The following is a 25792-nucleotide window of genomic DNA, read 5'->3' as shown; positions in this document are numbered from 1 at the left end:
TCTGTGTGTAGCATAGTATAATGGCCATTAAAGACTTACTCCAATATAATATTATTAGTAAAGGATACAGCATAAGGCAGATGCAAGAGAACCAGATAGAAGAGTGTCTGTGTGTAGCATAGTATAATGGCCATTAAAGACTTACTCCAATATAATATTATTAGTAAAGGATACAGCATAAGGCAGATGCAAGAGAACCAGATAGAAGAGTGTCTGTGTGTAGCATAGTATAATGGCCATTAAAGACTTACTCCAATATAATATTATTAGTAAAGGATACAGCATAAGGCAGATGCAAGAGAACCAGATAGAAGAGTGTCTGTGTGTAGCATAGTATAATGGCCATTAAAGACTTACTCCAATATAATATTATTAGTAAAGGATACAGCATAAGGCAGATGCAAGAGAACCAGATAGAAGAGTGTCTGTGTGTAGCATAGTATAATGGCCATTAAAGACTTACTCCAATATAATATTATTAGTAAAGGATACAGCATAAGGCAGATGCAAGAGAACCAGATAGAAGAGTGTCTGTGTGTAGCATAGTATAATGGCCATTAAAGACTTACTCCAATATAATATTATTAGTAAAGGATACAGCATAAGGCAGATGCAAGAGAACCAGATAGAAGAGTGTCTGTGTGTAGCATAGTATAATGGCCATTAAAGACTTACTCCAATATAATATTATTAGTAAAGGATACAGCATAAGGCAGATGCAAGAGAACCAGATAGAAGAGTGTCTGTGTGTAGCATAGTATAATGGCCATTAAAGACTTACTCCAATATAATATTATTAGTAAAGGATACAGCATAAGGCAGATGCAAGAGAACCAGATAGAAGAGTGTCTGTGTGTAGCATAGTATAATGGCCATTAAAGACTTACTCCAATATAATATTATTAGTAAAGGATACAGCATAAGGCTGATGCAAGAGAACCAGATAGAAGAGTGTCTGTGTGTAGCATAGTATAATGGCCATTAAAGACTTACTCCAATATAATATTATTAGTAAAGGATACAGCATAAGGCAGATGCAAGAGAACCAGATAGAAGAGTGTCTGTGTGTAGCATAGTATAATGGCCATTAAAGACTTACTCCAATATAATATTATTAGTAAAGGATACAGCATAAGGCAGATGCAAGAGAACCAGATAGAAGAGTGTCTGTGTGTAGCATAGTATAATGGCCATTAAAGACTTACTCCAATATAATATTATTAGTAAAGGATACAGCATAAGGCAGATGCAAGAGAACCAGATAGAAGAGTGTCTGTGTGTAGCATAGTATAATGGCCATTAAAGACTTACTCCAATATAATATTATTAGTAAAGGATACAGCATAAGGCAGATGCAAGAGAACCAGATAGAAGAGTGTCTGTGTGTAGCATAGTATAATGGCCATTAAAGACTTACTCCAATATAATATTATTAATAAAGGATACAGCATAAGGCTGATGCAAGAGAACCAGATAGAAGAGTGTCTGTGTGTAGCATAGTATAATGGCCATTAAAGACTTACTCCAATATAATATTATTAGTAAAGGATACAGCATAAGGCAGATGCAAGAGAACCAGATAGAAGAGTGTCTGTGTGTAGCATAGTATAATGGCCATTAAAGACTTACTCCAATATAATATTATTAGTAAAGGATACAGCATAAGGCAGATGCAAGAGAACCAGATAGAAGAGTGTCTGTGTGTAGCATAGTATAATGGCCATTAAAGACTTACTCCAATATAATATTATTAGTAAAGGATACAGCATAAGGCTGATGCAAGAGAACCAGATAGAAGAGTGTCTGTGTGTAGCATAGTATAATGGCCATTAAAGACTTACTCCAATATAATATTATTAGTAAAGGATACAGCATAAGGCTGATGCAAGAGAACCAGATAGAAGAGTGTCTGTGTGTAGCATGGTATGATCTGAAAGAAATAATAGTATTAATCATTAACACAGATGCAAGAGAACCAGATAGGAGAGTGTCTGTGTGTAGCATGGTATGATCTGAAAGAAATAATAGTATTGATCATCAACACAAAGCACATTCTTTGAAACAAAGACAATGAATAACATGTCTTCACATTCACAATTTTAATTCCATATAAATTTTTTCAAAATCCCTTCTCTGTCATCAACACAAGATAGTTGATAGTTGACTAACCCTTAGCCCTTTGCACGGATCTGTCATCTTGGTACCAAAACAAGGTGCTCCATGCAAAAGCATATATGTGACCCACTCTGACAACCAGGGGCAAGTCGCATTTTGACATTTCATGATTTGAATATAAATGTAAGCACTAACAATAAGCTTTAAAATGATACCAAAATTATATAAATAGAATCAATACTTTTCAAGATATGAATAATTTGGTAAATGATACCTGTATGTTTTTGCCTAATTGCTATTCTGAGTAATGGGGCAATTAGTTTTTTGCTTTACATAAGATTGAATAGGGATAGTTCAAATGTTAATTATTTATTAAATATACCTATTTTTAATAAGTACAAGGATTTGAAAGTCCACTTAGTCCCACAGTCAAGTACCGTGAAATTAAGAATTTCAAATTTTTTTATGGGAATGTCATCTTTAGAAGCTTATAACTCAAAAACATGCCTGACGACTTGTTCCGAGTTTTTTTTGAGTGGGTCACATACATGCACAAAAAGGATTTTTTTTGTCTTTCACGCTTTTGAGAATGCAGTATTTGAAGGGCTTATTTCCAAACCGTGTTAAGTCCACAACCACAAGTTTCTCATTTACAATCACAATTGACATTAGCAACAATGAGTTGTACCATCAACAAGCCATTATTTACCACAACAATGATGGTTAACAATATGCAGACTATTGTTCTCATTTGGGAAACAAAGGTGTCACACATTATTGTTACTGTGCGTCCATCCACTGCTTGCTTTGTAATATAGCATCACAGCACATAGCAATATCGCACAGGTAAATCAGCAACATGGGTTTGTGGACTTAACACGGTTTGGAAATAAGCTCTTCATTTACCATAACAGAAAAACGCACGCATACACTTGACCAAGTGTCCAATCTATTTTAAAATGAGAAATACATGCAACTAACCGTGTGCAACTAGAAGTTTGAGTTCTTCCTGCACTGAGTCGTTGACAACGGCAAACTGTTCATATTTGCCGTCAGTGAGTCTGTTGGATTCTACCGCCTGATCTTGGCCTGGTAAGATTCGTCTGGGATATAGAAAACGACTGCAAAACAAAATTCAACACAACTATTACTACAAGGCGGTTCTCGAACCACGAGTCTCGCCTGCTTTTGTGACCGCCTGCTTTTGCGATAACTGTTGGTAGAGAGGTAAATGAATTTGGCGGTTATCGGCTGGGCACGATTATCTGGCCGATGGTAACTGTACCCACCAAGTTTCATGCCCATGCAACAGTTTTTACTAATATGACCTCAGATGACCCCTGGTGGCCCTGAAATGACCTTCTAAAATTTTGGCTCTAAATGTTGACTGTACCCCTCGTGCTAAGTTTCATGCCCATACGACAGTTTTTACTAATTTGACCTCAGATGACCCCTGGTGGCCTCGAAATGACCTTCCAAAAATTTGGCTTTAAATGTTGACTGTACCCATCAAGTTTCATGCCCATACGAGTTTTTACTAATTTGTCCTCAGATGACCCCTGGTGACTCCGAAATTACCTTCCAAATATTTGGCTTTAAATGTTGACTCTACCCACCAAGTTCCATGTCCATCCAACAGTTTTTACTAATTTGACCTCAGATGACCCCGAAATGACCTTCCAAAAATTTGGCTTGAAATGTTGACTGTACCCACCAAGTTTCATGTCCATGACAGTTTTTACTAATTTGACCTCAGATGACCCCTGGTGACCCCAAAATGACCTTCCAAAAATTTGGCTTCAAATGTTGACTGTACCCACCAAGTTTCATGTCCATACGACAGTTTTTACTAATTTGACCTCAGATGACCCCTGGTGACCCCAAAATGACCTTCCAAAAATTTGGCTTTAAATGATGACTGTACCCACCAAGTTTCATGCCCATACGAAGTTTTTAATAACTTGACCTCAGATGACCCCTGAGTGACCTCGGATGACCCCGTAATGACCTTCCAAAATTTGGCAAAACCAAAGAACTATTTCATCAAAGTAATAAATCAAAACAGAAAGATGCTTCCTTTACGAGTTATCACTCATTGAAAGTGCTACTTTGCTATACTTTACATGGAAAGCGACTATCTTAAAGTCGTCATATTTCCTTAATTACATGACCGATCAAGCTGTTATTGGGATATGTGATGCACAGTTGAAAATTAATTATTAAAAGATTTGGTGACCTCAGTTGACCTTTGACCTTGTATGTGACCTTTGACCTCACGAAATTGGAAAAAGTATGTTGCGCTGAAAAATCAAATTTGGCAATACCAAAGAACTATTTCATCAAATAAATCAAAACAGAAAGATGCTTCCTTTACGAGTTATCACTCATTGAAAGTGCTACTTTGCTATACTTTACAAAGAAAGCGACTATCTTAAAGTCGTCATATTTCCTTAATTACATGACCGATCAAGCTGGTAGTGGGATATGTGATGCACAGTTGAAAATTAATTATTAAAAGATTTGGTGACCTCAGTTGACCTTTGACCTTGTATTTGACCTTGTATGTGACCTTTGACCTCATGAACATCTAATCAGGTCAAGTACCTCTGGCCACGCAACTCCCCACCAAGTTACGTCACTGTACCCCATACGGATCTCCAGATAATCTGTTCACAAGGTATTTTGCTTATTACGCATATATTATGCAAATTAGGTACTTAATTACCATATTTTACGCTCAAAATCTAATCAGGTCGAGAACCTCTGGCCCCGCTTACTCCTCACCAAGTTACGCCACTGTACCCCATACGGATCTCCAGATAAGCTGTTCACAAGGGTTTTTGCTTGATACGCATCAAATACGCATAAATTATGCAAATTAGGTACTTAATTAGCATATTTTGCGCTGAAAATCTAATCAGGTCAAGAACATCTGGCCACGCTTACTCCCCACCAAGTTACGTCACTGTACCCCATACGGATCTCCAGATAAGCTGTTCACAAGGTTTTTTTGCTTGATACGCATCAAATACGCATAAATTATGCAAATTAGGTACTTAATTAGCATATTTTGCGCTGAAAATCTAATCAGGTCGAGAACATCTGGCCACGCTTACTCCCCACCAAGTTACGCCACTGTACCCCATACGGATCTCCAGATAATCTGTTCACAAGGTATTTTGCTTATTACGCATAAATTATGCAAATTAGGTACTTAATTACCATATTTTGCGCTCAAAATCTAATCAGGTCGACACCCTCTGGTCATGCTACCCCCTATAAAGTTTCAACATCATAGCACTTACGGTTCTCAAGATAACGCGTTCACAAGCTTTTTCCGAACACACACACGCACACACGCACGCCCATCCACACACACACACACACGGACACACACACACCATAGTGATTACTAAGTCTCTCCCTGAACATTCAGGCGAGACAATAATTGAAGACAGAGATAAAAAGAATAGTTTGCGTCTGACGTCACTGTCAATCAAATTCCCTACGATCCTTGATTGGTTAATAGCGCGTAAAAGGAAGGTCGATTTATCTGGTGCCGATTGGAGAAAAGGAATAGCACAAAATGGCAAAAAATTACAGGCAAAAAGCAACTTTTCTAGGCATTGTTGAGTTGACATTGTGCCTTCGCAGAAAGAAACAAGTTCCCTACTATAAGTATAAAGACCTAACTTTTGAAATGGTTTGTATGTTTTAAGGTGCAACATTAACAATAAGGCACCCGGTTATACTGCCGTGTTCAACAAGTCATATCATCACGACACTTGTAAACAAACCGTGCTCGAGTTTGATGACAGATGACATCAGATGCAAACTAGTCTTTTATCTCGGTCTTCAAGTATATGATACAGAGCTCACACTCATTTATTTCCATCCATGCCCATGAATGACTCAGATTGGATCAGTACGTTGCTGTGGTCTGTATTTTTCCCATCAGCATTGGGCTTTTTCAGTTGAACACCCCATAAGGATTTCACCCATTTAGGTATCTCCATTTGAAATTCACACTCCCTGTGTGGGTGATTAAAGGTGCATGGTGTCTTCCATAGGGGGGGTGTATGAATTTCAAGTGGAATAACTTGTTTCAACTTTTAATTGAGTATTGTGCAAGTTCTATACTTACAGGTCCAAGCATATATTTGTCAATTCACCCTTAATTGGGCTTTTCCATTTAAAATCCACACTACCCCTGTGGAAGATTTAGCTAAAGTCTTCCACAGAGGGAGTATGAGCTTTGAATAGAATAGACAATTGGGTAACTTCCATTTGATACACTCACTCCAGTTGTGGAAGATATAGGTTAAGCCATAATACAGGGGAGTATAGGTTTCAAAATGATTAACCCTGACCAATTACATTTGAAAAACATACCCCCCCCCCTGTGGAAGATATTTCCAAAATCTTCCACAGAGGTAGTAGTGGATTTCAACTGGAATAGTTCATTTTTGGGGTCTATGGTCAATACAAACTGTGATCAATGTTGTCTGTGGGCCTGTCCTGGAGGGGGTAGGGTCATTATACAAATACAACATGTTTTGAGGGAAAGTAGTCAAAACTACTGGTCCATCGGTGTTGGATGATTTGACTACTTCCCGACGCGGAGGGAAGTAGTCAAATCATCCAACACCGAGGGACCAGTAGTTTTGATTACTTCCCCGAAATGGAACATGTTGTATTTGTTTTACTATACCTCATAAATATTTTCACTACCACTAAAATGTTAACAAAAGTCAAAACACACCGGTACCAGTCAGTGAGCCGACCGGCACGGTAGATAAATAAGCTTAATATTTTGCTTACCTGATTTTATTGGAGGATTTCAGTTCAATCAATTTACATTTAGGCCTATATTATTCTAGTTTGTGTGGCTTGCAATCACTGCTGCTTTGTATTTTGTACCGAGTACACCCCCCCACAGACCGGTGATACCTGTCCCCTTACCTCTCATTGGTGTGGCTTGCAATCACTGCTACTTTGTTTTTATGACTCATCATGAGATGAGAGTTGACAAATACCATCACATGATCCATACATTCACTCAGAGTTAACTTGGGCTAAAACAAAATAACATTAATAAGACATCAATATAACAATAATAAACCCATAGGTTGTGATTGTGATCAAGTTCTGTAAATTAATTAAATGAATTGGTTGATCTGAGTGTGCGCATAAAGCCTAGCTCATTGTAAGAACATAATTAGGGCAGGCTGCCAATCCCTGCAGATATTTTCTTCTCAAATTTGAGAGGTTGATGTTTAGAAGTTAATAATCGCATCGGTTATTTGGAGGGCATTGTGAAAAATCTAAACATTTTGCCTTTGCAACCGAGGATATTCCGAGGACCAAAGCAAAATGTTTAGATTTTCCACAATCCCTGACATATTAATGACGCAAAGTTAGTAATCTCATTCATAACTGTCACTTTGATCTCTTTATTTTACAAAATAACACAATCTTCCTCAAAAGTTTATAAAAATAAACAATTTTTACATCTTCTCTTTCCAAAAATCGAACATATCTATTGAAAAATGTCATAAAAAAGGATGCTACAGTACATGTAGGATCACAAAATACTTCTTTAATGACTCCGATTTGCATTGCCAGTAAAAAACAGTTTTTTATTGGTAGATAACAAGAGCAGATATACATGTACAGCATTTTTACTTTAAAAAGATGACATAATTGTGTCAGGCCACTTACCTCATTTGTTTGTTTGGTGCCGAGTAGCCCCCACCAGACAGGGTTGACGCCAATTATGACAACAACAAGACTTCCAGTACCATCCTCTGCAATTAATTTTAAAATATTCAGACGGAAATCAAAATTTTGGAAGGATTTAAGTTGAAAAACAGTATTGAAAGAAACAACATTGATGTATATAATGCATAATTAATGTGATTGATAACTTATGAACTTGTCATGCTTGTTATGAGTAAGGTGTTGCAATGTTCAATGTATTTAAAAATATCAAAGATTTTTCCAACATTGATTTGTCAATGTTTTCAATCTGTTAACATTGGCAACATTGAAATCATCAAATTGTGAATGTTCTTGACATGAAAAGGGAAGAGGAAGGGCTGAGGATTGCTGTAATTTAATTTGTTATACTACCACTACAGGGGCTATTTTAGGGGTAAATATTGTGATTATTGTCACTACACATTGGCAAATTTATGGAAAATTTCCAGACCTTGTAAATTAGGGGAGTTTTACGCTCTAAGGTATGCAGCTCTCAAACCATTTAATCATTTTAAAATTTTTGCTTCGATTTTTGGCCATTTTGTCCGCCAAACCATGGTCAAACCTCGAACCTTATCATATCAAAATGTATATTTTCTACAATTGTACACTTCTCCGTAGTCCACTTGACCATTCTGCATACTCTGGCTATTAAATTTAAGCTGTAAACTCTGATTTGTATTAAGTTGTATACACTTGATAGACTTTCACATCTGATCTATTCATCACCATACTCCCTCTGTTTGTCAGTTTCCCAAGTGGACTACTTTCTTTGGATTGTGGTTAATCAACATGCTTAACACGGATGTCAATGTAAAGACTGTCAAATTTCTGGCCTACTAAAAATTAGCCATGATATAATGCAGCTTTAAATGGACCTGGATCTGACTGTAATTGGTTGCCCAAATCATGTTATGGTTTAAATCATCCGGGCATGTGCCATTACCATTAAACTACATTGTACACAACTATCTGTGGAATTTGCGGCACTTTGTGTTGGCGCAAAAGTTAAACTCTCACTTGGTGCATGGACACGTCTTGTTCATCCATGCTTAGTGCTTCTTCTACTTGCTACTATACTCATCAAAGCCTGTTCAGCATCTGCTTGCAGTTAAAATGGATTGCTAAACAAGTATGATTGACAGTGTGTGTTAGGGACAAAGTCCTGCTCAGAATTGTTTTAATGAGTTTGAAAATTGGTGACGATTATTAAAGTAAATTACTGAAGTAGTTTTATACTCGTTCCACACTCTGGGTATACTGATCCACACAGTAATCGTGTGGACTGTCTTCGTGGATAATAGACATGGTACTAGTTAGTACTGTCATGACTATAGATTTCTTGATCAACAACCAATGACAACAGCACAACTTGGTTGACTCGGAAGAGTGCCCTGGTGCCCTGCTTTTTACATTATTATGTTCTCAGAATCTTCCTTCCTATACTTTGTACAGAGTTGAAGAGTCCAATATAATCAACACTTGGACTCAGAACTTGGACTGTGTTGGATAGGCTCACTTTTCCCCAAAAAAAATTTAGTTTTCTACATTTTTTTGACCAAAACTCATTTTTGACTTAATTTGACCAAAAATCACATAAGAGATTCGACCAAAAATCACATTTTTGACCAAAAATCACATTTTTGACCAAAAATCACATTTTTGACCAAAAATCACATTTTTACCAAAAGTCATGTTTTTGACCAAGATAACTGAAAACATAATAATGATAAAATTGGATGTTTTTTTTCACCCAATATACGTTGGACACATTTTTGACCAAAATCACATTTTGACCAAAAATTACATTTTTTACCAAAAATCACATTTTTAGTCATGTTTCAGTCATGTTTTTGACCAAGAAAAGATTCTGAAAACATAATAATGATAAAATTTGATGGTTTTTTTCACCCAATACAAAATTTATTGGTCTCGCTATGAGTTTAAAAATATTGGACTTGTCTCGTCAAATATTTTAAAACTCATAGCTCGACCAATAAATTTGTGTATTGGGTTCAAACCATCCAATTTTATATCAGCGTCGTTCATGGACTTACCTGTGAGGATAGGAAAGTGAAGGCCATGGAGTTTTGGGGTATAGTTATATGAAAGGTGAATTCAAATTTGACATCAAACCGCATCATTTTATATCAAATTAAAGCCCTTGAGTAAAGAAAGCCAAAACTGAAAATAGCACTTTCCATAACAAAGTTACATCTTGTCAAAGATAGAATTTCATCCAAAACATTCAGCCAACATTTGATGAATCAATTGCAAAACAAAACAGCATCTAGTCTCATGATAGAGCAGCTTTTCTGTATGGAACTGCTATTGAAATCCCTCTAAAATTCCATGTGCGATTATCTCATCACACAGAGATGCCACTTGCTTGTTGAAAAAAATCAGGAAGTTGCGAAGCGTAGCCACTCATTCATTGCCAAAATATCCCGAATTCTTGGCTAAAAATCAGGAATTCTTGATAAATCAGGAAAAGTGGCATCTCTGATCACAAACATAAATTATATATTTGGGTCAAGTGAAGTATAGACAACATATTTATGCAGGTTTCCTTCACAAATCTTTTCTTTTAATTTCTATGTAAAATTTGTACAAGGCTGACTAAACTATAAGCCAGGTTTGCCTGTGATACATCACCTATACTTATAGCCAAAATAATAATTTCTCGAACATGAGAGCTCAATAGCCACGCAATGACAATTGCGTCAGTATACAACGTCTACCACACACGCTTTGGGTAGCGCTGCATTTCCTGTGCGTGCACAATCGGTCGTGCTATCGTGTCATTCCACTATTAAAACTTGCGACATTGCGCAGTGCACGCAGTACATTCATACTCTCATGATCGCGAAATTATTATTTTAGCTATAATGATGAACAGCACATGATTGGTACTAGCCATGTACACAGCGATAGTATTTCACGTATCTCAAACTACAACACGGTCACAAATGCACTACCTAATCACGAATGCGTTGGCATGGTTGGATTCACTTCCGAGCTACCCACGCACAGTTGCACACGCTGGCGTATATCACACAGTGTACGCAAAAAATCATCACGCTATGACAGGCTGTGTACGTTTATTTAATCGGAATTTCCACTCATGCACTGTCATGACACTGAGACTAGTATACTAGTCTCAGCATGACATGACTGTTGTAAAGCTTAAAACTTAAGCTTACAAAAAATTCAAGTTTCACTGAAACTTTCATAACATTCTGCAGCACCATGTCGTATTAAAATTTTTGGAGAACAATCTGAACAATACCTTTACTTTTTGCCATCGTTAAATAAGTAGTCACGAGACTCAATCTATGTCAGAAAAGGAAACTTTGTAGCTCGTAAATTTATAGTTGAGTTTTGCCCTTTGACCTTGTCAATTAGCAGCTACAGACAGCTCGTAACCCTATCTGATGAAATGTGTGTTGTTGTTGTGACAGAGAAACAGGTCCAGATTTTCACGATTTTATCATAAAATAGCTCGTTTTATAAGCCAAGATGAATCAAGAAGGTAAGATTCATGCTCTCAACATCGATCACATAAATGTTTATTGTAATACAGCCAACAATCGAATCATGTTAAAAGATTCAAATTTGTAACTAAAATAAATATTTTCAATTTTTCAATGTAAGCTTACATCATGCTTACTTGCTAAATATTGCATGTTAATCACTGTCAGTAGTACATGTACTTGTAGGCAGTATATACCTTACTTGAGAATTCACATTAGCATGGATAGCTTCGAATTTGCACACAAATCCGAATAATCAGTCTTACTTGAGAATTGTAGCCACAAATTTGCTCACCGATATATAGGTAACCTAGGCAAACCTTAGTTAACACATTTACTAGTCAGCGAATTCGCCGAGACCGGGGCCCCAACACAATGCATATTTACATAGAATTTGAATTTTTTTCGAGAATAGGTGGGTGAAGGAAACCTACATAAATATGTTTTCTATACTTCACTTTACCCAAATATATGATTTTTATGGTGATAATCAAGGCGCACATGGAATTTTAGAGGGATTTTGATAGCAGTTCCATTAAAAAAAGCTGCCATCGCCATGAGACTAAGATCTAGAAACACCCCGAAATGCCGCTTTTGGGAATTTTGCTAGCTGAATCTTTTTGATGAAAGTCAATCTTTGACAAGATGTAACTTTGCTACGGAAAGTGCTATGAAAAAAAGGTTTTCAGTTTTGGCTTAGTTTACTCAAGGGCTTTAATTTGATATATAAAACGATGCAATTTGATGGCAAATTTGAATTCACCTAGGATACCTACGATATAGCTAATTCACATTCGTCATTACAAGGCCTTTGCATTCAAAATCTAGTCAGATTCGCTGAAGCATGACACTGTGTAAAGCAATGGAAGTTCAGAAGTAAACAGCCGATCATGATGGGCGATCGCATCAAAAATGTTACTGTAGTCTATAATTTCACTTCAACAAACTTGTTCAAAATAGGCAAATTTTACTCAAAAGATACAGTTGACTCATCAAAATAACTTTCATCCAAATTTCAACATTAACAGAATAAATAACGTCTGTTGCAAAAAATGTCAACGCTGTCCGACCGAAAAACGATAGCAACATACTCTAGCATCGAATGCGTAGTTATCGTGTGCAAATTTGAAGCTAGAGTTCTCGAGTAACTCTGCTTGTTTCCAAATAGAACTTCACGAGGCTGCGCAGGAGATAATTTAGTTTCCCTTATAATAATGGAATAACTGATCAATCAATCACATGATCACCCATAATAAACAAGCCAACATGAGAAGGCCAGCTTTAGATGGCGAAGGTCCAAGAAATTTGTGATTTTTGCACATTCCATGCAGTTCGCGTCCAGGAGCCTAAAGTTATTGCAAAAGTAAAAGTTTTAGGGGCCTGAGCTTTCAATCCTAGCAGGATCTTTATCAAAAGCACTTATTGCAAAAGAGCGATTATTAATAGGTACCGTATCACATACATGGTATTTCAGGAATTATAATACAAAAACTGTAAACAGTAGGCCTACAATGTATGTACATGTACGTTCAGGATGACCGTATTGGCATCCTCGCCGAATAGGAAAGTAACAGGGGTAAACGGCATTACTAATTCAAGCCTTGAGTCCATGAAGTTATTGTTTTTCGGTAGCTCAGCGTTGCCGTTGTAATTTTTTGCAATGCATGTTAAATATCCGGCAATCCTGACTTTAGGCCTACTACCGCCTTCGCTATAATAAGGACTTACTTCAAATGGCATCAAGGTTAGTTTTGCATCAGGGGTAAACAGTTGCCAAACACTTTGGAGTCAAGGTTTAAAGGGCAGTGAGAGATTTCGCAGGAAAATTGAATGAGAACATTTCACTTTATATTGATAAAAGGGATCCAGAAAAACCTACCACAGTGGTAATTTCAAGAAAAAAACAGTAAATAGTAAAATAAACGACATTTTATGAGCGTTTCGTTTAGCGTGCCTAGATCTTGAGTTTTGCACTCGCGTTGCATTATGGGATTGAACCAAGGCAATTCGGTAACGATTTGACAGCTGTGGTGACAACTCGCGACACGTAAACAATTGACCGTCGATCGGGCACATGGACATGTGTACAAACTATGTAAACAGCAAATTACGCCGTACTAATTATATTCATTTTCTTTTGAAAAGATAAATGATTTCATGTCAATATATCCCGGCAATATATTGTCCACTATCGTGTTTAATTTCCCACTATAAAATTCAAATAAGAACAGCTTATACATGAAGAACCATGCACGTACATGTAAAGGAAGTATTCCAGTAAGCTTATGTATACAATTTCCCTCAGTGCATGACGATTCCGTGTAATCAGTGGCAGACCCAGGATTTTTTTCGGGAGGGAGACTTGGGGGGAAGTGAATTCAGGGGGGGGATCAACCAATTTTGTAGCAAAAAGTTGCAGCAAAAATTGGAAATGTGTGTGATTTTTTTTTGGGGGAGTCAAGTTGCCTAAAAAATGGGGGGCAAGAGAAATACCCCTTGCCCCCCAGTCCCAAATTTACAAAAGTCAGCATCAATAAAATTTCGACCCCCTTATTTCGACAACAATTTTATGACCCAAACACCCCCTCCCCACCACCACAGTCCACCACCAATACACCTTACCCCCGGCAGGCTAAAATTGTATTGAAATCTGTCTTTTTGAATAACATAAATACACTATCTGTGGACATCTTGCAACTTCCTACATTTTGGTCATCAAAAATGTTATGACCCCTTATTTTTCTTTGTCCGAAATTTATGACCACCCCCCGTATATTTGGGACCCCTTCCGAAGAAAGTGACAGCTCCCTAATGCGGGGTCATACGATATCAGAAAACCCTTGAGAAAATCCAATCAGGATCATAGTAACACATTGACCCTTTATGCAAACCACAGATACTGTATTCAAACCCACATCCTAACCCTAACCAATAAACACAATCAAAAGCCAGAAGTGTAAACTAAGTCAGAATTTTGTTTCAACTTATACAAATTGCATTTATGGGTTAAACAATTTCACAAAGCACAAACACCTAGAAACACAAGTGCATACCCACACACAAAAGTATCCATAAATCACTTGCAAATATAATTTTCTAAAATTCTGACATGCTTTTTACACTTCTGACTTTTGCTTTTTACATTTACGCTTCAACCACTTGTGATATCAAGTGACTTGAAATGACTTGACTTGCCCTGAATTTTTGGTGACTTGTTATAACTGGGGTCTGGGGTGGACTCAACATTCATACTGGTATTCAGTGCTTGGGTAAGCTTTTTGAACTCAACAATGTCATCAGGGTGCTGCCAGTTCTTAGGAGGGGTCCCAAATAAGTGGAGGATCATGATAGGTTTGGCATAGGCTACTAAAGGGGTCAAATTGTTTTCCACTAAATGTGTGGAACATGGAGGGTTTTTTACAATTGAAATTGAAAAATAATGATAGGTTTGGCATAGGCTACTAAAGGGGTCAAATTGTTTTCCACTAAATGTGTGGAACATGGAGGGTTTTTACAATTGAAATTGAAAAATGAAAAAGATTGTAAATGAGGTATCATCATGGCCCTCCAACCTATCCAATGCTTAAAAACCTTGTTTACTTCAGATACATGTAGGTGACAAAAACAATGCAATCTGGTCACTGATAGCCCCCCCATTCCTTTCCAAAGAAAATAGCCCCACAGGCCCTTCACTGAATGCACACTATATAATATCCCCATATTATATAGCCAGTCAGTCAATGCGTACAACTACATGTAAGACACAGGGCATGTGTATGCCAAAAATAATTTCTCTCTTGGACCACTCACAGAGTGAATGGGCCATGTACTGTATGAACACTATGTGTTGATGATCCAGGATCAAACCACTGGTACAGCTACAAACATATAAGAACATGGAAAGTGGACACAGTATTGAAGAAATTGAAGTCTTTTATGGAAATAAATTTAATTACTCTTTTATTTTATTCTGCTCCTTTTCTTTTAATATATAACATTGTAAATTACAATAATTATACAAAAACACCTCACTTTTCCCAGAACATGGGTATAGTATTATAGTATAGTATAGTATAGTATAGTATAGTAAAGTCCCATGTTTGAGTAAAGTTCCACCCCTAGTTTTTTGACAAATTCCACAAATTGTCCAAAAATTGGATTTTATTTTTGGATTTGGAGTGTCCCTGGACCAAAGAGCTAAATGCTAGGATCAGCCATGGTTGACTTTTCAAAAATTAAAAAAGTTACATTTTGTGTTTTCAATATGCAAAGTTATAATTGGCACTTCAAAATGCATTGGATTTGTATCCATTTTGAAATATGTCAATAGACTAATGACATGAATAGGCCTACAAATAATAACTTATGTTAAACTTTTCATAATTTAAAACTTTATGCTTATGAACACTGCTCACGGGTTCACGCCCAAGATTACATTACCCGGGAAGGAAATTCCCTGCCCAGGTACCCGAAATTTCAACAAAAAATTATTTTTCCAGTATTGGAGTGTGTCCCTGGACCTAGAGCTAAATGCTGGGATCATTCATGGTTGTTGTGTTTTTTTAATGCAAAGTGATATTTGTGTTCATGTTATACCGGTACTCGATTTCAATATATATATATGGCTTATTCCATGAAGTTGGGACACATTTACAAATTGGGAGAATTTTATAGTATAAATGCAGTTTAATATTTCTTATATGAACCTTTTCTCCTCAGTTGATATTTTCTAAATAGATATGAAGTTTAACTTTCATGTAAAAGTTACTTGAAAATTGTACCTATTATATTTTTATTTTTACGGGCCATTAAGTGGTTGGTGTCCAGCACTTTTTTTTTCTATAAACGTGACACAGAAAAAGCAAGTATGCGGAATAAAAATAATTTCAATTGTAACATCAAACAGTCACAGTTTTACATAATATTACATGAATTAATGTTGGTAGTAACTAAAAAGTACATTTAAACAAAACAGAAACCAGTCAATTAAAATTTATGGGATGTCAAAATGAGCTTCCCGATGCTACATGCGGTGTCCAGAAAAATAAGTGTAGCATCGGTATAACAGCTCACCCACAGCACATACATGTATCATTCAAATCAATTTGTTTTGTGTTTTTATTGATGTAAACATGTTTATAGGAAATTTGACCAGCATTTGTGCCTAAGCTCTCAGTCGTTTTAAAATTTCATGAGAAAATGTCACTGTGGTGTCCACGTGTAGCATCGGGAGATTTCAAACCATTATACTTGCTTCCAGCAAGGTCAGTACACATACTGACATGAATGGACTTATTTTAAGATGTGACTGGGTAGGGGTTTTCAAGGGAACTTGATTTGAGGAGCTGCTATTTTACCAAAGAGTAAATATTTTGAAAAAATGGTGCGGTGTCCATGTAGCATCGGGATGTAGCATCGTGATCAAAGTATAGCATTGGGAAGCAAACAGTTAAAATTTATGTAATTACTTCTTATAATTTGAAACTAGATGACAAACAACTAAACATATTAACTTTTGAGGGTAGGCAAACATTGTAAAATATTTATGTGTTCAATACAAATTTTTATGCACTATCAGACACGGTGTCCATGTAGCATCGGTACACAGTTTTGTCAGTTTTATGTATTCACCAGTTTTTTAGGTATCCTTGTTTTATTTTTTCTACAACTTTTAATGTCTGTAGGCCCAAATATAATTTTTAAATAACTTTACCACAAAGTATGATTACTTCTTGTGCAAAACTCACAATCCTACCGATTCTACAGGACACGGTGTCCAAGTAGCATCGGTAGAATTATGTTGAATTTTTGCAACAAAGGCAAGTTTTTTTTTACTTCTAGTTTCAAAATAAACTACCAGCTGTGAATCTAATACTTTCTGAACCATCCTAGGTAGCTGCAAATATATTCCTTGTGAATTTTAGATACAAAAAGAAATCAAACATAATTTTGAATAGATTTACCTGTCATCCTTCATTTTGATGCCTCATAACTTTTGTTTCTGATTTAAGATAGTGTAATTGGTAATATTATGCGAATTTGCCATGGTAGGACATCATAAAAAAGTATTTTATTAAGACATATTATGGACAGTATGTTTAAAATAGAGAGAGCTAGTATAAAATGGTGTCCATGTAGCATCGTGATATTTGCCTCGGCTACTGAACAACAAAGCACTTCCACAGAAATTCTGTACTTTCCAATGTAAAAAGATCACTTTTTTGTTGAAGTATGATAGTTGAAGTAACTAAAACACACATTACATTTAGAATTAAGTCATTTTGAAATGTTGACCCTTATGTCACACTTTGTGCCCCAACTTCATGGAGTTAGCCATATACAAATTCAATGCATTTTGAAATCATTAAGGGGGTACTACGCCCCTGTGGTAAATTTGTGACTATTTTTGCTTTTTCTCAAAAACTTATAACACACTGGTAAAAAAGTTAATGTATAATATAGGGGCAATGAATCCAGTTCCTACACTGGAATTTCAGTGACACAAGACAAGCGGTTCGTTATTTAGGATAAGAAATAAGGTACTGCTAGGATGTACCTCATATCCGATCATATATACTGAACCACTTGTCTTGAGCCCGGTCTTGAGTCAATTAAATTTCAGTGTAGTAATTGGATTCCTTGCCCCAATAATATACATAACTTTTGTTACCAGTGTGTTATTATTTTTGAGAAAAATGCAAAAATGGTCAAATTTACCACAGGGTGTAGTACCCCTTAACAGAGTATGAACAATGGAACATGAATACAAATTATCAATTTGTATATTAAAAACATAAACCTTTTTTTTGTAAGTCGACCATGAATGATCCTAGCATTTATAAAAAAAAACTCTATGTGTAGGTCCAGAGACAACCGAAAAAGGAATAAAATATTTGTTAAAAATTTTTGGGTACCATATTACCAGCCCGAAAAATGAGTCGGGTACTCGGGCACAAATTTATTACCTGAAAATCCATGGCTTAAGGTGGTACTACACCACTAGATAAATTTGTGACTATTTTTCTCAAAAAATAATAACACACTGACACTGGTAACAAAATTTATGTATATTATAGGGGCAAGGAATCCAGTTACTACACTGGAATAATTATTTCAGTGACTCTAGACAAAGCGGCACGTTATTTATGATAAGAAAAGAGGTACCGCTAGAATGTACCTAATTTCTTAATGTAACTGAACCACTTGTCTTGAATCACTGAAATTTCAATGAAGTAATTGGATTCCTTGCCCTATGATATACATAACTTTTGTTACCAATGCATAGCTATTTTTTGATACCAATGCATAGCTATTTTTTGAGAAAAATGCAAAATTAGTCACAAAATTTATCAGGGGTGTGTAGTACCACCTTAATGAACACCATTTACTACTTGTTGTATGCAGTACATGATCAACTACATAACAATACGATGACATTTCATCAACTTTGAATGTCAGTCAAAGGTCTCATATCAGGTGTCACATCCCGGGTCACATCGCAAAAAGAGCTATCGATCATGCGATGGCATTTCTTCTTGAATTGAGTCCCTGCTGGCATGGCTGGCAGCTGCCATCAAGTCATTTCCAGTTTATCGCCATCCCATGCCATGGAAGCTAGAGTTAGACTCGAGTAAATCATTCTTGAATGCTCCGTTGATTTTCCATGATGTTCCCCCCCTTTTCATGTTTTTATCATGTACATTTGCACCCCATTCATGCATTTGCGCCTATTTGCCCAGCATGTGAAGTAATGCTTTGATCACTACTAATTCATGTGCAATAGTTATAGCACTGACTAGTCTAGTATTGATGTACTTCACCATTAGGCTCATCAGAATGTTTATCGCGTCCTCACTTACACAGGATCGGCTACATTATACATACATGGTACTAGTAGTTGATGTTGCAAATAATGAAATTGCAATGCATATTGAACATGCATCCAGTTGCTGAACAGAGAGAAGAAGTGCATGCTGTCGAATTCTGCACTCGTGCGTAGGTACCGTATATTCGTCTCAGACTGAACACAGTACATACATCGTCATAACACGCAAGCGGTTGAAATGTAAAGTTTTCCAACTTCAGTTGGTTCCTGAGGATGACTAAACTGAAGCGCAAGCAAACTGACCCTTGAAGCTAAAGACACGAATAGTTACATCTCGTCCTGGGTGTATCGCACCATGTACAACAACACTGTTTCACTCGCTCGCCAACTCATCATCTGCCAACATCAACATCAACAACGTAACGTAAATGTTATGGCTCATTCCCATGATGCAATGCACGCATTAACCTAAAATCAACGGGAATTTTATGTATAGATCTATACAAAATATTAGAAAATCATGAAATTTTACCCGAAAGACGCCGAATTTCGCTTAACTATTTCAGATTAAGATTTGTATATGTATAACCATTACGTATATGTAAAAAACCAGACTTTGAGCTAGTTTGACCGAAATTGAGGGCGTTCTGTGCGCGATATCTCTCAATGCCCCTTTAATGTACATGTATTGGTAGGAATGCAGGGCTTCGATAAATGAGGAAAATTATGGGGTAAGTTGTGAAGTTGTCATAAGTGTGTAAGTTGTTATTTTAACTGGTGGTATTGGTGATTAAATACAGCTTGGATAGTTTATTTCTTCCTACATGTAGAATTCAAAACATCGGCTCAGCATCAGTAAGATCAGATGCATTTTTGCCGATCCCTATTTTTTTTACTGATGCAGCCAATATAGCGCCGATACGATGGCCGATACGAACATCGGTTAAGCTCTAGTACATTTACAACAGCGCTATGGCATACAGCCAAAGTTACCGAAATAAGTCCAACACTAGCACAAAAATTTAATAGTTTCTTCACTTCAAAAATTACTAAAATACGTGATGATTTGGACTCTGAACTTACTGCTATTGACAAGCAAAACACATCCACTACTTCGGACATTGAACATGATTTAAAATCTCATTTAGATGTTTTTCCGCCTGCGTCGGAAGAGGAAATTTGTAAAATCATCAGTGCTTCACCACCAAAATCATGTGACTCTGACCCTATTCCTACGTGGCTTTTAAAGAATCATCTTCAGCTGCTTGCTCCGCTTATTACACACATTGTTAATCTTTCATTGGAATCAGCAGTTTTTCCATCTTGTTTCAAAACTGCCCTTGTCACACCTCTTCTTAAAAAGCCATCGCTTGACTCTGAAATCTTGAAAAATTACCGACCGGTATCAAACTTGGCTTTCATCTCAAAAATAATTGAAAAAGTTGTTTCATCTCATATAGCTGATCATCTTACTGTGAACAACATCATGGAACTGAAACAGCATTACTTCGTGTTCAAAATGACATATTATGTAATTTGGATAAAAAACGTGGTGTATTTTTGGTATTACTTGATCTATCTGCTGCCTTTGACACCATAGACCATGGTGTCCTTCTGCCGCGCGTCTCTCCTCTTTTGGTATTAGAGGTAGTGCACTTGAATGGACCCGTTCTTATTTGACCGACAGATTGCAGGCTGTCAACATCAATGGTTGTTTGTCATCATTCATTCCACTCCTTTTCGGTGTCCCCAAGGATCTGTATTAGGACCTCAATTCTTCACCATTTACTCGTCTCCAATAGCGAACATCGCCCGCAAGCATGGATTACAAGTTCACATATGCGCCCGACGATACACAGCTTTATTTATCTTTTGATTTAGATAGTGCATCAGATGAACTTTCTTCACGTTCATAAATTGAATTATGTATCAAGGACATTAAATCATGGATGACTGTAAATAAATTGAAATTAAATGATGACAAAACTGAACTTCTTATTATCACCTCCAAATATAATCAATCAAAACTTCGCTCCAACTCTCTTCAAATTGATTCTGCCAACATTCAAGCTTCTACTAATACTCGCAATCTAGGAATTATATTCGACAACATTCTCTCAATGGACGACCACATCAAAAATGTGTGCAAATCAACTTATTTTCAGATTAGAAACATTAATGAAATTCGCAAAGTGCTCGATTATGATACTGCTGCAACACTTGTCCACGCTTTAGTCACATCACGTCTTGACAATGGAAATGCTTTATTATATATGGAATCACTGAACGACAACTCAATAAACTTCAACAGGCTCAAAATGCTGCTGCACGCATGCTCACAAGGACTAGGAAATTTGACCATATTTCACCCGTCTTACAACGTCTGCATTGGTTACCAATACGGTATCGCATTCATTTCAAACTCCTTCTTCTCACCTGGAAAGCGCTCCATGACATGGCACCTTCTTATATCAGTGAACTTATCAATTTTTATATTCCATCACGAAACCTTAGATCATCGGATAAATGTCTTCTTTCAGTTCCACGGACTTCTTCATCATTTGGCGACCGGGCCTTCTATGCTTGTGCACCTGCACTTTGGAACTTGCTTCCTTTAAATCTCATGTATATATGTGATTCACTTGATATTTTCAAAAGACTTTAAAAACTCATCTGTTTAAGATTGCTTATGACAATTGACTTCTATATGTGACTGTTTTTATAATTGTGTGTTAATTTTTAATTGTTCAATGTTTGCGCCTCGGAATAGGTTGTCTAGATAGATGGCGCATTATAAATGCATTATTATTATTATTATTATAACACGATACGAGCGGTAAATTTTTTAGTGTAAAGTACTGAAGAACTTCGTCTAGAAAATGAACGTCAATTGTAATTTTACGTAAAGTCAAAAAATTAATATTTCCAATACATTTTGAAGCAAAACATTTAGTCAATAGGCTAAATGACCAACCTTGGGATCTGCTTGTTGTTACCAATGCTGGACTGCTACTGAAGTTGACCTTTTTATAATCTGATGCGTCAGAATCTACTATCCCAGAAAATCGGGCACTGATGTCACTGATGGGGAATCCGGGAGTGTTACTGTAATTGTGCGCTGCAAAGGAATCATGTTTTATGTGGAAAGTTAATTAGTACAAAAGGTGATTCAACAGTAACACTCAAATCATATTAATGGTTTTATCTACAATGTAGATACCATGTACAATGTAGGTACCCTAATCTGAAAACTAAATCATGGGCTGCAAATTTGAATGCATCGTCTATCATGAAAGCAGGGTTGCCAAAAGATTTCAGCCGAATCGCTGGTCAAATAATCGAAAAAGTCGCCCAATTTTCTCTCTTTACCATTGGTTTCTATGGGGCAGGAAACTATCGAAAGTCGCGGGAGCCAAAGTTGAAAAGTCGCCCAATTTTTTTCTTAAGCATTGGTTTCTATGGGACAGGAAATTGTCAAAAGTCGCGGGAAAAATCTTCAAAAGTCGCCTAATTGGGCTACCAAATCGCGGGTTTGGCAACCCTGCATGAAAGTGTATTGGACAAACTACCTTGTTTTAAAGCTCCCCTGAACAATGCTGGATCCGGGTGCTGGATTAGCTTTGTTATCCTTGCAATACGAGTAGAAAAACAAGGTACAAAACGAGTACTTATTCCACCCAATGTGAAGTATTTTACCACATTAACACTATAAACAAGACAATGCTCCATATACAAAAATGTACGCATAGTGGCCTGAAGATATTGAATTACATGTAGTACTCATTTTGAAGTGGAATGTCAAAAGCTGGTCTTGATTGCTACTTGTTTTGAAGTTGGAGACAAAAGATAATTCCTCATTGTTACAGGGAATTCAATTCGAGGTGGTTTGTCCAATACGAGTTACTTTATATTTGGTGTAAAGCAGGGGTAGCGCTAGGTTGCTTTTTGGGGTCCCGGACCCACCAAAATAGAGTTCGGACCCCCTGTGTTTAAATTTTCTGCAAGATCAGGGATCCCTGCAGACCCCCAGTTTTTCAATCTAGCGCTATTGCAGACATACTGTTTATGCCGCATTTGTGCAACTCGGACTCACCAAACTCTACTCCGGACCCCCTACTTTTTTGCGGACACTGGAGTGTTTAGTTCTAGCGCTACCCCTGGTGTAAAGTTATACCGGCCACCATTACAGGTGAGCAACTTTATGTACTGTGAACAAAATTTCAATTCTCCATTTATTATTATGCATCATGTTTTTATGTATAGGTTTCGATTTTTATAGGTGTAGGCCTACCGTATAACTAGAATCTGTAAAGTAATTCAATAGCCTTACCTGCTCCTTGGGTTGAGTATAAGGTTGTGTTTGCATCCTTCTCCATTGCTGTTGTCTGAAGTAATAGTCTTGTGACTACCGCGTCTGTAACCAGTGGCACTACATGGTTTGGTGTGAAGTTTCCATGGTTGACAGTTTTGTATTTTACTGCAGTGTTGACCCACATGATCACTAAATCTTGGTTTGATAATCTCCTTACATGTGCACACTTCGTCATTGATCCATAAATACGTTCATCAGGATCATCAATAGATATCATTGGTTTAATAATTGCATGAAGCAGTGGTCTGTAATGATAGTTATTGATTGAAGGGCAGACGGACCTGATATCACACTGTAAAATGGTAGCAAGTGCAAAGATATGCAACATTGTGCTCCAATGTCCATACTCTGATGTATTCACTGCTTCACGAAAAAGTTTGTCCTCTATTTGAGTGTCCTGTTTACTTAACTCATCAGGCAGCAGAAATTGCCATAGTACTTCAATATCTTCATGTAAATTGTTTGACACCCTGGCCATGTGTGGATGTTTCAGATAGCGAGGCAGATTATACCGTAACTCAGTAGCTGCAGCATGTCTTAACTCATCAGATAGGTTTTCATCACCTATTTAAAAGACAACGGGAACTTTTACTGTGATTATGAAACAGGTGGCTGCATCATCAGCATTACCATACATTTTGCTCGTCCATTTAAAATCCACACTATACCCCTGTGGAAGATTTTGGAAATATCTTCCACAGGGGGAACATGAATTTCAAATGGAATCGGGGGCGGCGCCGTGGAGGGGGCAAGGGGGGAAGCTGCCCCTCCTATGATTTGAAAGAAAAAAAGAGGTCAAAGGAAGGAGAAAGAGAAGAGGGAGGAGAGAGAAAAAAGGGAGGGGAAAAATGAGAGGAGGGGGAAGAAGAAAATGAGCCATTCAATTCCCTCCCTCCCTGGCTATTAGACGAAGGGTAAAGCTCCCCTATTCCCCTTCAGACATCCCCCCTAAAGTTTTTGTATTTTGGGCCTGTTATAGGCCCATTCCCCAATAAATCCCATGAAAGTCACCTGGCCTGAGTGGCCTCTACTGCCTCTTCTCCCAACTACTTTGGAAAAATTGGGGGATATGCCACACTAATCAATCGCCACATACCCGAAAAATGTTATAGGCCCTAAATTACTTGTTATTCAACTTATACTGCTACTTAAAAAATAATAATAATATTTTTTCAAAGTTGGAAAAAGTTGTATTTACTTTTGCTTCTATTGATCAGGCAGGGACACATTGAATTAGTATACATTGCTAGCTGTTCAATAGAAGCAAACGTTTTATTTTTTTTAAGTAGCAATATTTCTCTGGTTTCCAAAGTTTAATAACAAGTAATTTAGGGCCTATAGCTTCTTTTTTTCTCTCAAATTTTGTGAAAAAAAAGAGTAAAGTACACTTATTGATATGTTTCTATCTCTAAGTATAACTATTTTATTACTGAAGATCAGCTTTTCACATTTCGATGGCGTTTTAAAATCGTCTTTGATCACCACCCCCCTTTGATCAGGAGAGGAAAGTCTCTCCATACATACAATAATGGAATCATCTATAATTAATCTTACCCAATAGGAAGCTTCTTAACAGTAATTGGTATTAAACTTTACTAACCAATCAAAAACTTCCAAGTAGGTTTAGATATTAACTTTACACCAATCACAGGACTGGTATGATTCAGATCACCAACAAAGTGGGCGGTGTCCCTTGAGATGATCTGAATCTTGGAAAGTAGATGGTTTGGCCAAATGTAGGGGAGTTTAATTTAATAATACTTTGACATGTTATTTCCTTGTCTAAAACCACATTTGATGATTATTTTGTCAGATAGTTGGAAACAGGATCCAATTGATCATTACTTTTGATACATTGTACCATCTATGGTCATCTCAGTTCGGGGGCACTGCTAATTCAAAGACGTCTCTGATATCAAAGACTCTTCAGTGCCGAGTCACCTGACAGTATCATAATTCAAAGACGTCTCATAAATCACATACTCCCTAGTCTCAAAAGCCAGCCGCAAACGATATTGTGAACGTGAACTGGCGCAACGGGAATACTTTTGCGAGTAGGCCTAATCAGCATGATCACAGGGTTGTAGCTAGCCCAAGTGCCTGCTAGCTCCTCCTGCTAATTTTACCATCCAATTTATGAATTAAATCGCGGGCTCGGGATACACTCTTTCTAGTGAACGTGAGAAA

The 25792-nt window shown here is 36.9% G+C and overlaps 2 protein-coding genes across 3 annotated transcripts in view; one reads left to right on the top strand and one right to left on the bottom strand.

Moving 5' to 3' along the window:
• LOC140164636 (general transcription factor IIH subunit 3-like) overlaps window positions 1-25792 on the bottom strand; it is a 53601-nt gene that overhangs the window by 24357 nt on the left and 3452 nt on the right. The window contains exons 2-7 of one of the 2 annotated variants that reach the window (XM_072187973.1): window positions 23564-24169; window positions 22208-22351; window positions 7837-7922; window positions 7078-7190; window positions 3097-3236; window positions 1871-1930 (exon numbers count right to left, since the gene is read on the bottom strand). In XM_072187973.1, coding sequence (XP_072044074.1) covers window positions 1871-1930; window positions 3097-3236; window positions 7078-7190; window positions 7837-7922; window positions 22208-22351; window positions 23564-24169 — 1149 coding nt within the window. Of the gene's footprint in view, window positions 1-1870; window positions 1931-3096; window positions 3237-7077; window positions 7191-7836; window positions 7923-11164; window positions 11238-22207; window positions 22352-23563; window positions 24170-25792 lie in introns of those variants that run through there. The other variant, XM_072187974.1, reaches the window with a different exon arrangement.
• The window catches only part of LOC140164637 (translation initiation factor eIF2B subunit alpha-like), a 37363-nt gene continuing 22850 nt past the window's right edge, over window positions 11280-25792 (top strand). Inside the window, 1 exon segment of the mRNA XM_072187977.1 lies at window positions 11280-11407. Within this exon segment, the coding sequence (XP_072044078.1) occupies window positions 11395-11407 (13 nt within the window). The 5' untranslated portion in view covers window positions 11280-11394.

The sequence above is a fragment of the Amphiura filiformis genome, chromosome 11 (genome assembly GCF_039555335.1).
Source record: "Amphiura filiformis chromosome 11, Afil_fr2py, whole genome shotgun sequence".
Taxonomy (NCBI): Eukaryota; Metazoa; Echinodermata; class Ophiuroidea; order Amphilepidida; family Amphiuridae; genus Amphiura; species Amphiura filiformis.
The sequence above is the reverse complement of the archived record's forward strand: the minus strand, read 5'-3'. Positions and strand labels throughout refer to the sequence as shown.